This window comes from Neoarius graeffei, chromosome 3 (assembly GCF_027579695.1).
Source record: "Neoarius graeffei isolate fNeoGra1 chromosome 3, fNeoGra1.pri, whole genome shotgun sequence".
Classification (NCBI taxonomy): domain Eukaryota; kingdom Metazoa; phylum Chordata; class Actinopteri; order Siluriformes; family Ariidae; genus Neoarius; species Neoarius graeffei.
Genome location: NC_083571.1, coordinates 48,339,253 through 48,355,080, shown reverse-complemented (window position 1 = coordinate 48,355,080; position 15,828 = coordinate 48,339,253). Strand labels below are relative to the sequence as shown.

At 39.5% G+C, this 15,828-nt stretch overlaps 1 protein-coding gene across 3 annotated transcripts in view; it reads right to left on the bottom strand.

Moving 5' to 3' along the window:
• Nucleotides 1-162: 162 nt before the first annotated feature.
• The window catches only part of ndrg2 (NDRG family member 2), a 116,897-nt gene continuing 101,231 nt past the window's right edge, over nt 163-15,828 (bottom strand). For all 3 annotated transcript variants that reach the window (XM_060916926.1, XM_060916924.1, XM_060916923.1), the window contains 12 exons: nt 14,224-14,344; nt 13,727-13,789; nt 13,292-13,352; nt 12,445-12,531; nt 12,247-12,303; nt 12,037-12,140; nt 11,926-11,964; nt 11,776-11,827; nt 11,092-11,139; nt 10,388-10,423; nt 10,223-10,274; nt 163-4,851 (listed from right to left, as the gene is read on the bottom strand). In XM_060916926.1, coding sequence (XP_060772909.1) covers nt 4,688-4,851; nt 10,223-10,274; nt 10,388-10,423; nt 11,092-11,139; nt 11,776-11,827; nt 11,926-11,964; nt 12,037-12,140; nt 12,247-12,303; nt 12,445-12,531; nt 13,292-13,352; nt 13,727-13,789; nt 14,224-14,344 — 884 coding nt within the window. In that variant the 3' untranslated portion in view covers nt 163-4,687. The remainder of the gene's footprint in view (nt 4,852-10,222; nt 10,275-10,387; nt 10,424-11,091; nt 11,140-11,775; nt 11,828-11,925; nt 11,965-12,036; nt 12,141-12,246; nt 12,304-12,444; nt 12,532-13,291; nt 13,353-13,726; nt 13,790-14,223; nt 14,345-15,828) is intronic.

Sequence of the window (15,828 nt, the reverse complement as noted above, 5' to 3'; positions counted from 1 at the left end):
ATAGATAGATAGATAGATAGATAGATAGATAGATAGATAGATAATGTTATTTTGAATATTTTTCATGCCATATTCACATTAGAAAGAAAAAAAAAACAAAGTCAAATGAGCTGTTGATCAAGTCAATTCACACTTTGAATAATAACTCAAATCAAGCCAGCATGGTTTACTTCCTTTTTATTAATACATTTTTTTCAGTTGTTCATAGCATTACACAGAATTAACCACACAAGAAACTTGGATTGTATTTTGTTATACATTTGTTTTTGTTAATAATGTTAATTCCCCCTTTTACATTCTAATGCTAACGGAGATTACACAGGAACTAGCACAATGATGTCTAACCAATAACAACAGTGAGACAGTAACCTTGTACAACAGGAAACACAGGGAGGATTGAACATTAAAAAGGGTATGATTGAAGAAAAATAGTAAAATAAAACAAAATATAAATGTGGAAGAGCAATCACGCAGCTCCAGCCCAAACACGGACACTTCCATGTTTATTTCCCCTTTTTAACTCCCCAGAGTAAACTATATCAGACATTCCCCTTTACTCTTTTTAGTAAAGTTTTTATCCAGCAATACAAAGCATTCGTTCTGTATCAAACACCTGTACCTGCATTCTTCCATCAGCATTTGACTAAATGATACCACGTTCCATGTCTATACATTTCAGCAACTAATATTCTTCTGCTCCAACTTTCAAACACTAATCTCAACAAAAGCAAGACTCAACACAAACACCATCCTTGTGTTTCAATACTGTTTTTGATGTTTCCTCACAATTCAACAGTGTGATATAACCACTGACCACTTAAAGCACAAGAAGGAGTAGCCAGTGCTTTATTTACTCTTACATAAAACTCCGTTTGAAAGCATCAATTCAAAACATACGTTGTTAAATCTATAATTACATCAACTCAATTGGTCAACTCACTTGGACCTCCAATTAACAAACTTCACTCAAGTTAATTCAAGGAAAACCCCACGCTGAAACATAGTTCGTAAATATCTTTAAAGTATAATATATGTAGCATGCTTAGTGATTGTGGTGCTTTGTTGGTTGGTGGTATACTTTTGTTATTTTTATGAGACGTTAGTGGCTGTGTGCCATGCTGACGTCACAGTGCTAGCAATGGCGTTCCATATGAGAACACCAACAGGTCAGGGTCGTTTCCCCCTGCCCTTTCCTTTTGGAATAGGAATTCCCTCAAGGCCAAGAAACTAATGCTGAGGAACTAATCAAGTTGCCAAGGACATATGAAAAACAGTACTGGAACCCTACGTACGTTGCAGTGTGATTTGGCTGCATGTGACAAGTACACCAATGTAGCCCATCAAATACACAAACTCTTGACAGGATTCTGTGTCATGTAAACAGAGAATTGTCTAATGATCTGGTGTTTTAGGGCAGTGCTGTGCTGTATTGATTATCATGGCTTCTACACAATAGAACAGTGCTGGTCTGATTTGTACTGACTCATGATTTGCCTCTGTTGAAGAAATGCCTACATTTGTTTGTTATAATGGGTTAGATTTAACTAGTCAGTTCCTCTAGAGGCTTTTAGGTAAGACTAGTTAACTAATGTGTTGGCAGCGTATGCCGTTATTAGCAAGAAACTTCAAATGTTTTTGTTAGATCAGAAATTGTGTGAGCTTTTATTAGTAAAGTGTGTCTAATCAAGCACACAGACAACACACAACAGATGTTTACACTTGACTACGGATTAACTTGAAAAGCTTAGCGGTTAAAATAAAGTAGTTATCTTTTGTTCTGTATTAGTAGTAACAACCTGGTGGCAGTGGACTTGCTGGCAGATCATTATCAAAATCATTGTTTGGTTCGAGGGGGTTATTATTAATTCATGGGACATAGCTATGCTACAGAAAAATAAAAAATAATGTCCATATCAAATGTTTTCCAATATTTTATTTGAGAAACTGTGCCTTTTCCCACATGCTAGGCTAGAACATGTCGACATTCTAGCATAGTTAGTTTCTGAACTAAAACATCAAACACTAGGATAAATGATCCAGTTTTCCAAATTTCTGGATAGTCATTATTTTCCAGTGTTCACACTGGCCCTTATTTCATCGAAGTTGCATACTATCAAATCTGATCGCAAAATGATCACACAAAAAATGACAACACTGAGTGCGTTTACATGCACATAGAGAAAATCGAATTTCTGCCGTAGCTCGACTGAAATCGAAGTTCTAAATGCCATGGATACACCTTAGCTCGGCTGAAATCGAAACGAACTGGATTTCTCGTAATCGAGCTACGCGACCTAGATTATGTGACTGTAGCCGAGCTACTTAGTGCATGTAAACCCTTATTCATCAATTTCATCTTTGGCACATTAGCATGAAATTCAGGTCTGGACAGTGTGTGTGTAAATATGTAAAACCTTTTTACAACTTAAAAAAATGCCTGTTTTATGCTTAAATAAGGAAACTATCACTGCCTTTTACAGTACATGCATAAACTGTTCCAGTTTTTTTAAGCTGTTTACATTGCTAATGTACATGAAAATTTCAGTAATGTTCCCATTTACATGCATTTACCTTGCAAGCTGTTGTCTAGTTGGTTTGTGTACAACATACAGAGCTGACCATAAACAGGCAAAAGGCCGTGTCTCCCACATGTCTTAATCAGAGAATGCTAAATTTGGAAAAAGGCCAAACTCAGAATATCCAACTGGAATATGCTGTTGACATGACTCGTATCAAATTCCGAATATCGTCATTTGGAATAACAGTGGAATATTAATGTGCATGTAAACATACCGAGTGCTCGTGCCATCAATTATATAAGCCAATATCGTAAGTAGTGTACTATAAAACATACCAAATAAAATGGATAATCATGATCATGTGTGCAGAAACTTTATACTAAAATACAAGTAATGGGGCTTTATGTCAACCTGTAATTTCTAAATGCAAATTAAAGCGGCAGACGTTGATCTTGATCAGCTCATTAGTCCTTCATTTCAGTAATAGTAATGCATTTGCATACAAGAGGCATCGCAAAGTGTTGAACTTGGAAACACAGGTCCTGGCTAATTCAAAGACCCTTTGATATTGTTTTGTGAGGTTATTATAATAAATCCAGATCAACACTTGTATCAAAATTTCGACACTTAAAAAAACCAGAACTGGATTAAGTTTAGTTGTCTGATTTTCATTGCATGATGTCTGATTTAAAAAAAAAATGAACTAAGGATTCAATTTTGTTTGAGAAACTTGGCTCACCTATATTGATACATACAGCTTTAATAATAATAATAATAATAATAATAATAATAAAACTGATAAATCTGACAGAGTTCTAAAATGAATAAAAACTTCCCTATTAACTCATTCGCATAACTACATGCATCTGTTGGGTTTAAACCTCCACTCGTCAGACAGTTTCATGAATCCGATGCAGATTTGTTCCTGTCATTCCATTCATCCAAATCTGAGCTTGATTTTTGCGACTTTACTGAATAAGGGCCATTGTGTTTGCTTTGGAACTGGAAGTGCACTGGGGCATATTCTAGTGGCAACACTGGGAAAAGGCTATAGGCATGGAGTTGCAACTTTCCAATGATTGTGTAAATTTATTTATTAAGCAGTTAGAATTGGTAGGTTTCAACTAAGTGTACTGATGTATGTAGATCTTACATCAGTTTCAAGGGGTTACTTTCGAACATGTTACTTGGTTGAATGAATTTTGTTAAAACACTCAGCATTTGGGATAGAGCCGTACTAAAATAAAATAAATTCATCTGGTGTTTAAAAAAAAAATTCCAGGCAGGAGAAGCTTAAAATTCACCTATTTTTTTCTGTTTTGCTCTTTTGTCTTTGTACAATTCAATATCTCTATAATCCATATACTCTCGAATAAAAAAAAAAAATTGTAACAATTCCACCATTCAGTTTGGAGCAGTCAAACAGACTAATGTCTCAATCTTTCATTTTCACACACAGTTTCCATACTTATGTTTTCAAATAAGTCAACTGGAAGACATGAGCTGGCTGCGACCGAAAGACATTGGTATTTATCCAACACCTGTTGTCATGGCCCTATATGGGGGTCACATGACTATTACAGTAAAATTCATTTAAAAAAAAATCCACTCCAAACACACCAAATAGTATACCAAAAGAACTCAGACACATGAGTATTGCTACTCTATTGTTTTTTTTTTCCTCTAGTTTTCAACATGTAATTAAGTGAACTGTTTTTAATTACATTACTGTCATTATTTATAGATAATTATAATTAATATTCTATATTAGAAGTATTACTATTGGTTATCACTACATCTTGGGTCTCTCTACAGGCCCCTACCTGTACCACAAGATGCTAAGTTGACAGAGGGATGGAGAGATGGATTTTTTTTTCTCCCTCTCTCCCCATGTCACTTGTTTCTGGCTCGCTTCCCTTAAGAATCCCTCACTTCCCCCAAGTGCGGGATGAGCGAATTATACATGAGAATGAGATTTAGTTTGGTAAGAGGAATATCTCTCTTGCTCTCTTTAGGTCTCGCTTTCTTTCTTGCTTTACACTTTATGACCCTCTCAATAGTAGTGGCCTTCCACTTGTCCGTCCGTCCGTCCATCCATCCATCCATCCATCCATCCATCCATCCATCCATCCATCCATCCACCTCTCTCTCTCTCATTCTCTCTCTCTTTAGCAGGACACCTCCATTGTGTTGGAGGGGCTAGGAGGCAAGTTTCCACCTACGGAGCCCTGGGAAAGAGTGCGCGACCGTGAGCGAGAGCCCTCCAGGGAGTAGGATGAAGAGAGGGAGGTGGTGCGTGAGCGGGACAGACGGGTCATGCAGGAGGATGCCACTAATGAAGAGAAAGAGAGAGAGAGAGAATGTCCATTAGGTAAAGAACAGGTCTTGTGTAATAATACAGTTGAGTGAAAAAAGGTTGTGCTCTCACAGAAACCTTGACCAATCCCGCCCACTCCCACAGAGTTTTACCAATCTCACCTGCAATATGTTCAAATTAATTTTAATTGGTTCTATTAACCAATATAATAGGTATTCCACGAAACCGAGTCGTACATGAGCCGAGAGCCGATGAGGCATGTAGCACCGAGACTGAGTGGAATAACTGTTTTATTCTATCCACATTCACTGGATTTTGAGAAACTGAGCACTTTTATTTTTTGCAAATTCGATAAATAAAAACTTTTGTACAAAATGTCTGACAAAATCATTTCTGCTTAGAATGTAAACAAACCGGCAAAATGACAGTAGCAATTTGTGAAAAATGCTAAAAATAAAAAGATATGTTCTTACCATCAAATACTTTTATTACATATATTGTTGCTTTTTTTTTTTTTTTTTGGGGGGGGGGGTTGTTTGAGTTTTTATTTTGTCCTCAGTTGGTTCAGCTCCACATGCCACCATTTTCTTCTTTTTTTTTTTTTTTTGGTAGTTAGCAAACCAACTTAAAGGTGCATTACCACCACCGACTGGGCTGGAATGGGGGGTGGGCGTTGTTTCTTTTAGCCATTTCTGTTTCTTTTAAAAGGTTTCATTGCATCGTTTTTTCATTAATTGTGCGGTGGTCTCTAGTATGAATGAATGCCCTGTGAGCCGGTTTTGGTGAAAAAAAAAACAAAACGCTGTGGTTCTCCTGTTTCAGGCTGTTCTAGTTTGGTGGAGGAGTGGGTGGCGGGAGAACGACAGGATTATTCATTAATATTCATGACATGTAAATGTGTTACCTCTGATTGGCTAACAGCACTGTGACGCTACCTCCAGTGGGTCAGAACAAGCGGATGTGGGTGTCTTTGTAAAAACTGTTTTGATTGGCTATTATGGTCTCGACATCGATGTTTTGACCAATAACAATGTAGATAACACGAATTTTACATCACATTCAATGAGATTTAAACAAGACTAAAGATGGCGACTTAATAATGTGTAAACATCGCTGGAGTTAATAAAGTTTGAACAGCATGAAGGAACATACCCCAACCCCCCGAAATTAATTAAAAAAAATTCTCAACGGATTTGGCATAATATAAAAAGGTCGTTTTTTACTCAGAAAAAGCGGAAATCCGCCGAAAAGCGGAAAACCCTCATCCCTGCCTAGCTTGTGACCATGTCATGCATGCTAACATGGAGAATATGAACATGCTATTTTGTAACAAAAACCTTCGAACAAAAAGTTCATGTTTTACTTACAGCTTGTGAGCTGGTGGTCGATCGTCTTGACGGTACAGATCCAGGTATTAAAAACGATCTCAAAGCAAAACCACTACTGAAGGCACCGAAGTTTGAAAAGTCACTGTGGTTGAAATGATCAGAACACAGTACTAACATTGCATTATACTTCGCTGATGGTGTTCCAAAGATAAATTCCAACCATTTCTTCTTCAGCTCTTCTATCCTGGGCAAGAAATGCAACGTTGATGTGTTACTGCCACAAATAACACAGGCACGAACTTGTTCAGCCATGTTTTCAACTTGCTGTCAGGTTCTCTTCGTTAGCTACTGACGAGATGGGCTCTGCGATCTCTCCTCGCGCTTAAATCCGAACTTTCTTCCTGTGGGCGGTCGCAAGCCAAGGTGGGCGAGGCCATGACTATTAATTTTCAAACTTACGCAAGTTCGTAGGGCTTTTTCAGATTCGCTTGTTTTTCCGACTATTTTCTTTCATAAGTTAATACAGGGAATGGGGGTAGAATTACATTTTCACATGCAGCATGCATATGCAACTCGGAGTGAACTATGGTATTTCAAAAAGAGCCAGTATTAAACGTTTTTGGTGGAATGGCACCTTTAAATACTTGATAAAGTGATGTATCTGACTTGATGCACTCTACCATTTTGTTTTTCTCTACTCACAGAATATGAGCTGATAGCCAACTAATAGAGTAGCCAATCAGAGTGCACAATTGCTCATATCCAGTGAATATGGATAGAAAAATTTATAAAATACACACACACACACACACACAGGCTGCTGAGAAGTGGAGTTACTGTTACCACTTGAAGTTGACCATTTTCCTATAACGGCATATGCTGAAGTGTTTTATTCTTCTTATTTCACAGTATTTTGCCAATTATTAAAATTGATTAATTTAGCAAAGAATAAGATAACTTAACCATTTATAGTTACATTAAATATTATGAAACAAGACTAGTTAGTTGTGTCAGCCCTGTGATGACCTGGCGACTTGTCCAGGGTGTACCCCGCCTTTCGCCCGTAGTCAGCTGGGATAGGCTCCAGCTTGCCTGTGACCCTGTAGGACAGGATAAAGCAGCTAGAGATAATGAGATGAGACTAGTTAGTTCCTGTTATCACTTGTGTTATACCGTAACAGCTAGAGACATACAGTCAAGCCGGAAAGTCTGCACCCCCTTTCACCTTCTCCAAGTTTTATTACATTACAGACTTCTTCTACAATAGAGTTCATTTTTTGTCACAAAATTCTACACAAAATTGCCCATAATGACAAAGTGAAAGCAGGTTTTTACAAAATATGCAATTTTATTTTACTGACAAAAATAGGTTATTTAGGGGTTGCATATCTGGACACACCTTTAGCCAAATACTTGGTTGATGCACCTTTGGCAGCAATTACAGCTTCAAGGCGTCTTGGGAAAGAAGTTACGAGCTTGGGACACTTGTTTCTGGACATTTTTGACCATTCCTCTTGGCATACTCTTGCAAGCTCCATCAGGTTGGATGGGGAGTATCACTACACAGCCATCTTCAGCTCCTTCCACAGATGTTCAATTGGATTCAGGTCTGGGCTCTGGCTGGGCCACTCAAGGACATTCACAGACTTTCTCCGAAGCCACTCCTTTGTTCTCTTGGCTGTGTGCTTCGGGTCGTTGTCATGTTGGAAGGTAAACCTTTGCCCCAGAGCGCTCTGGAGCAGGTTTTCTTCAAGGATCTCTGTGTACTTAGCTGCATTCATCTTTCCCTCCATCAGGACTAGTTGCCCCGTTCCCACTGCTGAAAAACATCCCCACATCATGATACTGCCATCACCATGCTTAACTGTAGGGATGGCATTAGCCAAGTGATGAGCGGTGCCTGGTTTCCTCCAGATGTGACGCTTGGTATTCAGGCCAAAAAGTTAAATTTTGGTTTCATCGGACCAGAGAATCTTGTTTCTCATGGTTTGAGAGTCCTCTAGGTGCCTTTTAGCAAACTCCAAGCGGGCTGTCGTGCCTTTTACTAGGAGTGGCTTCCACCTGGCCACTCTACCATAAAGGCCTGATTTGTGGAGTGCTACCTGGATGGTTGGTCTTCTGAAAGGTTCTCCCATCTCCACAAGGATACGCTAGAGCTCTGTAAGAGTGACCCTCGGGTTCCTGCTCACCTCCCTGGCCAAGACCCGTCTTCCTCAATCGCTCAGTTTGGCCAGGTCTAGGAAGATTCTTGGTGGTTCCAAACTTCTTCCATTTACAAATGATGGTGGCCACTGTGCTCTTTGGGACCTGTAAAGCTGCAGCAGTTTTTCTGTACCCTTCTCCAGATCTATGCCTTGACACAATCCTGTTTCCGAGGTCTGCAGATAATTCCTTTGACCCCATGGCTTGGAGTTTGCTCTGACATGCACTGTCAACTGGGGAACCTTATATAGGTAGGTATTGGCAATCTCCAATCATGTCCAATCAATTGAATTTACCACAGGTGAACTCCAATTAAGTTGTAGAAATATCTCAAGCAGTATCAGTGGAAACAAAATGCACCTCAGCTCACTTTTGGGTGTCCTATCAAAGGGTATGCACACATGATATTTTACATTTTGATTTTTAATAAATTAGCACAAATGTCTAAAAACCTGCTTTCACTTTGTCATAATGGGCTATTTTGTGTAGAATTTTGTGACAAAAAATGAACTCAATCTATTGTAGAATAAGTCTGTAACGTAATAAAACGTGGAGAAGGTGAAAGGGGTGAGCAGACTTTCCGGCTTGACTGTATTTTCCATCTCCAATCTCTCCCTCTCCCTGCTTGTCATGTAATCAGGAGACTGGAAAGTCCTCTGTATTAAGAAACTTCCCATAGCGGAAAGCAGTGACACTGGAGATTGCTTCCAGAAATATTTTGTATTTAAACAATAAATAAGTCAATTATTCACTATTGAGATTTAGCATATCGATGATTAAAGGTTTTACTCTGTTAATTAACAAAATGTCCATTATCCATTTAATATTAGCCCTAGATTATGTGCAGCGTTGTCTCTACAAGTACAGTAAGATTTGCTGCTGTAGAAGTCATGCACTCACTCTATTATACCATCAGTATAAAATTCATCTCATCTCATTATCTCTAGCCGCTTTATCCTTCTACAGGGTCGCAGGCAAGCTGGAGCCTATCCCAGCTGACTATGGACGAAAGGCGGGGTACACCCTGGACAAATCGCCAAGTCATCACAGGGCTGACACATAGACACAGACAACCATTCACACTCACATTCACACCTACGCTCAATTTAGAGTCACCAGTTAACCTAACCTGCATGTCTTTGGACTGTGGGGGAAACCGGAGCACCCGGAGGAAACCCACGCGGACACGGGGAGAACATGCAAACTCCGCACAGAAAGGCCCTCGCCGGCCACGGGGCTCGAACCCGGACCTTCTTGCTGTGAGGCGACAGCGCTAACCACTACACCACCGTGCCGCCCAGTATAAAATTGTGATTTTATATTAGAGCCAGCACTACAGTCAGAGCTGCTCATCTCATCTCATCTCATTATCTCTAGCCGCTTTATCCTTCTACAGGGTCGCAGGCAAGCTGGAGCCTATCCCAGCTGACTACGGGCGAAAGGCGGGGTACACCCTGGACAAGTCGCCAGGTCATCACAGGGCTGACACATAGACACAGACAACCATTCACACTCACATTCACACCTACGGTCAATTTAGAGTCACCAGTTAACCTAACCTGCATGTCTTTGGACTGTGGGGGAAACCGGAGCACCCGGAGGAAACCCACGCGGACACGGGGAGAACATGCAAACTCCACACAGAAAGGCCCTCGCCGGCCCCAGGGCTCGAACCCAGGACCTTCTTGCTGTGAGGCGACAGCGCTAACCACTACACCACCGTGCCGCCCAGTCAGAGCTGCTGTTATAGAAAATTAATCAAACACCTTCTGACCAATCAGAATAGAGAACTGAACAGCGCTGTGATGTAAAGCTTCGATAAGTCAGACAAATCTCATCATTGTAATTGTACTCACTGTATCCCATTCCCTGAATGAAATATTTGAACGCCTCAGTCAGCTTGCTGGGCTGCAGAGACACAAATCAAGAATAACCTAAAATCATTTGCATGATAATACTCATGATAATTCATCAGATTAATGATGGAAATGATGTTTAATTAAAAAAAAAGTATTAATTACTTGAGTGAGTTGCGGCATCCCACCAGCATCAGCCATCTGCAGAGAGCACAGAGAAAACAGCAATTTAATATTATACTCTTGAGAACACAAAGCATGAAATGCATTAATCTAGTTGCTAGACTGCAGATTGCTCATCAAGATTAAAATGATTAATAGAGAAAAAGCATACAGTAACAGTCAAAGGTTTGGACACACCTTCCAATTCAATGTTTTTTCTTTATTTTTAGAAATTAAAACACTTCATGTACAAGTTATGATAGACGGTCACTTCTTTTTACTTAGTTGAGCAGTTCTTGACATAATATGGATTACAGCAGTTACAGAAAATGGCTATTTACTCTATTTTTATTATTTACTATTTCTTGCATTAAGAAGGCAAAAAATTGCACTAATTAACTTTTGACAATGCATACCTGCTAATTGAAAAGCATTCCAGGTGACTACCTCATGAAGCTGGTTAAGATAATGTCAATAGTGTGCAAAGCGTCATCAAGGTACACGCTGGCTACTTTGAAGAATCTAAAATATGATTTTTTTTTTCCTGCACTTTTTTGGTTCCCGCATATGTTCCATATGTTATATCATCATTTTGATGTCTTCAGTATTGTTCTTCAATGTACAAAATAGTAAAAATACAGAAAAACCTATGAGTTAGTAGATGTGTCCAAACTTTTGATGGATACTGTAAACAAAATTAATGGCACCTTCAGGAATGAGGTTGTAGTTGGGTCCAGTTTGCTGTTGCACTCCACCTGATGGACAAAAACACAACACCTTTGTGACTGAAAACATACAAGTTTTGGCGCAACATGCTGCCATCCAGACAACATCTTTTTCAGGGAAGACCTTGCTTATTTCAGCAAGAGAATGCCAAACCACTTTGTCCACGTATTACAACTGCATGGCCCCATGGTAAAAAGAGTCCAGGTGCTAAACTGGCCTGCCTGCAGTCCAGACCTGTCTCCTACTGAAAACGCTTTGCGCATCATGAAACACAAAATATGACTAAAGGAGACCCTGAACTGTTCAGCAACTTGAAATTGTATATCAGGCAAGAATGGGACAACATTTAATTTTCAAAATGACAACAATTGGTCTCCTCAGTTCCTAAACATTTACTTGTTAAAAGTAGAGGTGATAAAACACAGTGGTAAACATGTCTCTGTACAACCTTTTTTAAATGTGTTGCTGGCATTAAATTCAAAACAGTTTTTTTCTAAATAAATAAATAAAAATTTCTCAGTTTCAACATTTCATATATTGCCTTTCAACTATTTTCCATAAAATATAGGTGTTTCCATTGATTCGCACATCATTGCATTTTGTTTTGAACTATGTTTTACACAACGTCCCAAATTTTTTGGAATTGGGGTTGTATGAGGACTCACTGCAGCTTCTTCATATGGTGCCTGGTCTCCTACCACCAGCAGGACGGGACATCTGAAAAGAGGGAGGGAAAGACAGGGAAATGTAAAATACTTGCATTTTTGCTCAACCATATGAGTTATATTTTACATTATTTATTTTGCTCAACTCACTTGAGTGTGTTGCTACGGTCAATGTTCAGATCCCTGCGACTGAAAGAAAAACAACTTTTAAGACACAAAGAAAGAGAGCGCACAAGAGAGTGAGAAAGCAAGAGAGTTTACTTGTTGTAGCTCTTCCAGAAGAGATCGATGTTCACCAGGTTGGAGGCTGCTGAGATCCTCTGTCTGTGTGCCTGAACAAGCTCAGTGTTGGACGAATTCTCCTCCTGTGCATGAACACACACACACACACACACACATAGAGTTTAATTTAACACTTTTAGATCTGACTAGATTATAACACAAAACCACAACACACACACACACACACACCTGACTGAAGAGGTGAGCAAGGAGCTGCTCGGCAAGTGAGGAAGTCAGTGTGCTGAGCTAGAATGAAATAAATACAAAGAGAGGAAGTAAGACAAAACTGAAAGTAAATTAGCGCCCCCCCCCCAAAAAAAAAAGAAAAAAGAAAAAAAATGCAGAGGTTCATATTGTACCAATTATACACAAGAAGGAAAAATACACCTTTTGGGCAGCCCAGTCCATCCAGCCGCGAGCATTCGAATCAATATTTATCAAAACAAGACCTTCCACAGAGTCTGGATTTTTAAGCTGAAAGAGAGAGAGAGAGAGAGAGAATATAATCGAATAAACTCCAGACAATCTATCCATCCATCTATAAAACATATTTTAATATACTTATATAAAAACAGTCCATTTCCAATTAGATTTAACACAAGGACATTTGTCAAAAATTGATAAAACTGTGTGTGACTTCTCTGTGCCTATATAATTATCTGTAGCTGCTTTATCCTGTCCTACAGGGTCGCAGGCAAGCTGGAGCCTATCCCAGCTGACTACGGGTGAAAGGCGGGGTACACCCTGGACAAGTCGCCAGGTCATCACAGGGCTGACACATAGACACAGACAACCATTCACACTCACATTCACACCTACGGTCAATTTAGAGTCACCAGTTAACCTAACCTGCATGTCTTTGGACTGTGGGGGAAACCGGAGCACCTGGAGGAAAGCCATGCGGACACGGGGAGAACATGCAAACTCCACACAGAAAGGCCCTCGCCGGCCACGGGGCTCGAACCCGGACCTGCTTGCTGTGAGGTGATGGTGCCAACCACTACACCACCATGCCACCACTATATAGTTATATTGTTTGAAAATGCTAAAATAAATTTTACAGACACTTATGGTGATAATTTTTGCTTTCTAGAAATTACCGTCCTGATTCCTCACTATTTTTCTCCACTGCCTTCCTTGAAAGTCTTGACCCCTTTTGTTCACTTCTGGATGCCAAAATCTAAGTAGAGGGGCAAAAATAAGGAGGAGAACACGGAGACTGACAGAGGCTTACTGTGAACTTTGAAAGAACGTAGGCCCCTGCTCCAGCTCCAACTCCAATCACAGTACGGAAACTACAGCAGTGGAAACACACAAAATAGTCAAGTCAATTTTATTTGTATAGCACTTTTAACAACAGACATTGTCGTTAAGCAGCTTTACAGAAAAAGCTAAATTTTAAACATGTGAACGTGGCAAGGAAAAACTCCCTGAGGTGTACTAGAATACTAGTTAGCAATACTGAAAGCGATATTTAAGGCAGCTGGTTTCAGTAGACAAAGGAACATGAGACTGGAATACCAACCCAAAAAAAGACAGTGACATGGGGGGGCTAAAAACAAAACAAAACAAAACACCTAATTCTTCACCATGCTCAGGTGATTTCTTGTCATGGTAGCTGAATTTTGTTGTTTTGCCACACAATTTTGTTTTTGACTGATCAACTTACTTGAAGTACTGTATGACTAATGGGATCATTTCTGCAAGCTGATCCATAGAGACATAATGATACCTATGAAGAAGAAAATATACATTGACATATGATTGTCATTCGGAGGGTGACTGTATGCTGGTAATAGTGGAATAATCATAGTAAGTCAATCTGATACGGTTACAAGTGATGCTGAGACAGTATATACTGAATACAAGCATCCCTAATGAAACTCTCTCTCTCTACACACACACACAGGGCTGCATGAAGATTAATTTTTACTAGCCGACCAATAACTACATTTAAATCTACTCACATGGACGACCTAACAAGTTAAAATCCTTGATTCTGGAACTGAGTGCGTGCAGCCATCCTTATAGCTAATCTACTGCAACAGCTGATAAGGACACGCCCAGGATATTTAGCCTGCCTTTTTTACTGTCTGCCTTGCTGTTTTAGAGAACGCATGAGTCAACTAGTCTACACAACCCCTAACACACCCACACCCGGTCTACCCAGCAGGATAGGGCGCAGCTCCCTCCTCTTGTCCTGGGGCGTCCACGTGAACCACTGTGAAGTTCTTCACAATCTCCTGCATCTCCTCAAACTTGAAGAGAGTAGAGAAGCAGCTCTTACCTAGGAAAGACAGAGTGAAGTCCACTGAACATACCCACATGTTGCAATTTCATAAATGTTCAGCAGTTCTCTACCGGTGTTACTATATGTGCATTCTGTGAAATTCATTCTCTGTTAGTTTTAGAGATAATACAGAGAGGATATTACACAGTTGCACAAAGATATGAAGTTTATCTTCAAGTGGTGAATATATTTTCAACATGAGAAGATAAACTTCATATCTTCACACCACCATGTAAAGTTCTTTATTATATGGACACAGCCACACAAAAAAAAGCCCCTGCAAGTTAAATTAAAAAAAAAAATTTTTATTTTTTGAACCGGTTCACCATTTTGACAATGCGCCTCTTGTGAGCAGGAGAACACTGGGAGTGACGTCATCGGAGTGAAATATCGGGAATTATTATACATCCAGGACATTTTTTCGATGGCATGAAAACGTACTCTATTCCCTTCTAGCGGGTTTCATTTCTTATGTCATGTTACCCAGTGGAGAATGAGCGTTGAATATGGTTTACGGTATTGCATGGTTGTCAAGACAACATGACGTCACACGTTGGAACTGATGCGAATATCCAATGAGAGAGTTTGCTGCTGTGCATTCGCAGAAGCATTTCTTTGTTCGTCGGTGGTGCCTGCAGCAAACTGTCGCAGTGAACTGAAAATGCCATAACTTATGTTAAGTAACTCCCCGCTTCTTAACTTTTGGTAAATTACAATTGTTCCATTCAATGTATTTCAGTAGTGCTTGAAAGTTTGTGAACCGTTTAGAATTTTCTATATTTCTGCATAAATATGACCTAAAACATCATCAGATTTTCACACAAGTCCTAAAAGTAGATAAAGAGAACCCAGTTAAACAAATGAGACAAATATTATACTTGGTCATTTATTTATTGAGGAAAATGATCCAATATTACATATCTGTGAGCGGCAAAAGTATGTGAACCTCCAGGATTAGCAATTAATTTGAAGGTGAAATCTGAGTCAGGTGTTTTCAGTCAATGGGATGACAATCAGATGTGAGTGGGCACCCTGTTTTATTTAAAGAACAGTGATCTATCAAAGACTGATCTTCACAACACATGTTTGTGGAAGTGTATCATGGCACAAACAAAGGAGATTTCTGAGGACCTCAGAAAAAGTGTTGTTGATGCTCATCAGGCTGGAAAAGGTTACAGAACCATCTCTAAAGAGTTTGGACTCCACCAATCCACAGTCACACAGATTGTGTACAAATAGAGGAAATTCAAGACCATTGTTACCTCCCCAGGAGTGGTCGACCAACAAAGATCACTCCAAGAGCAAGGCGTGTACAACCCCGATTCCAAAAAAGTTGGGACAAAGAACAAATTGTAAATAAAAACGGAATGCAATAATTTACAAATCTCAAAAACTGATATTGTATTCACAATAGAACATAGACAACATATCAAATATCGAAAGTGAGACATTTTGAAATTTCATTCCAAATATTGGCTCAG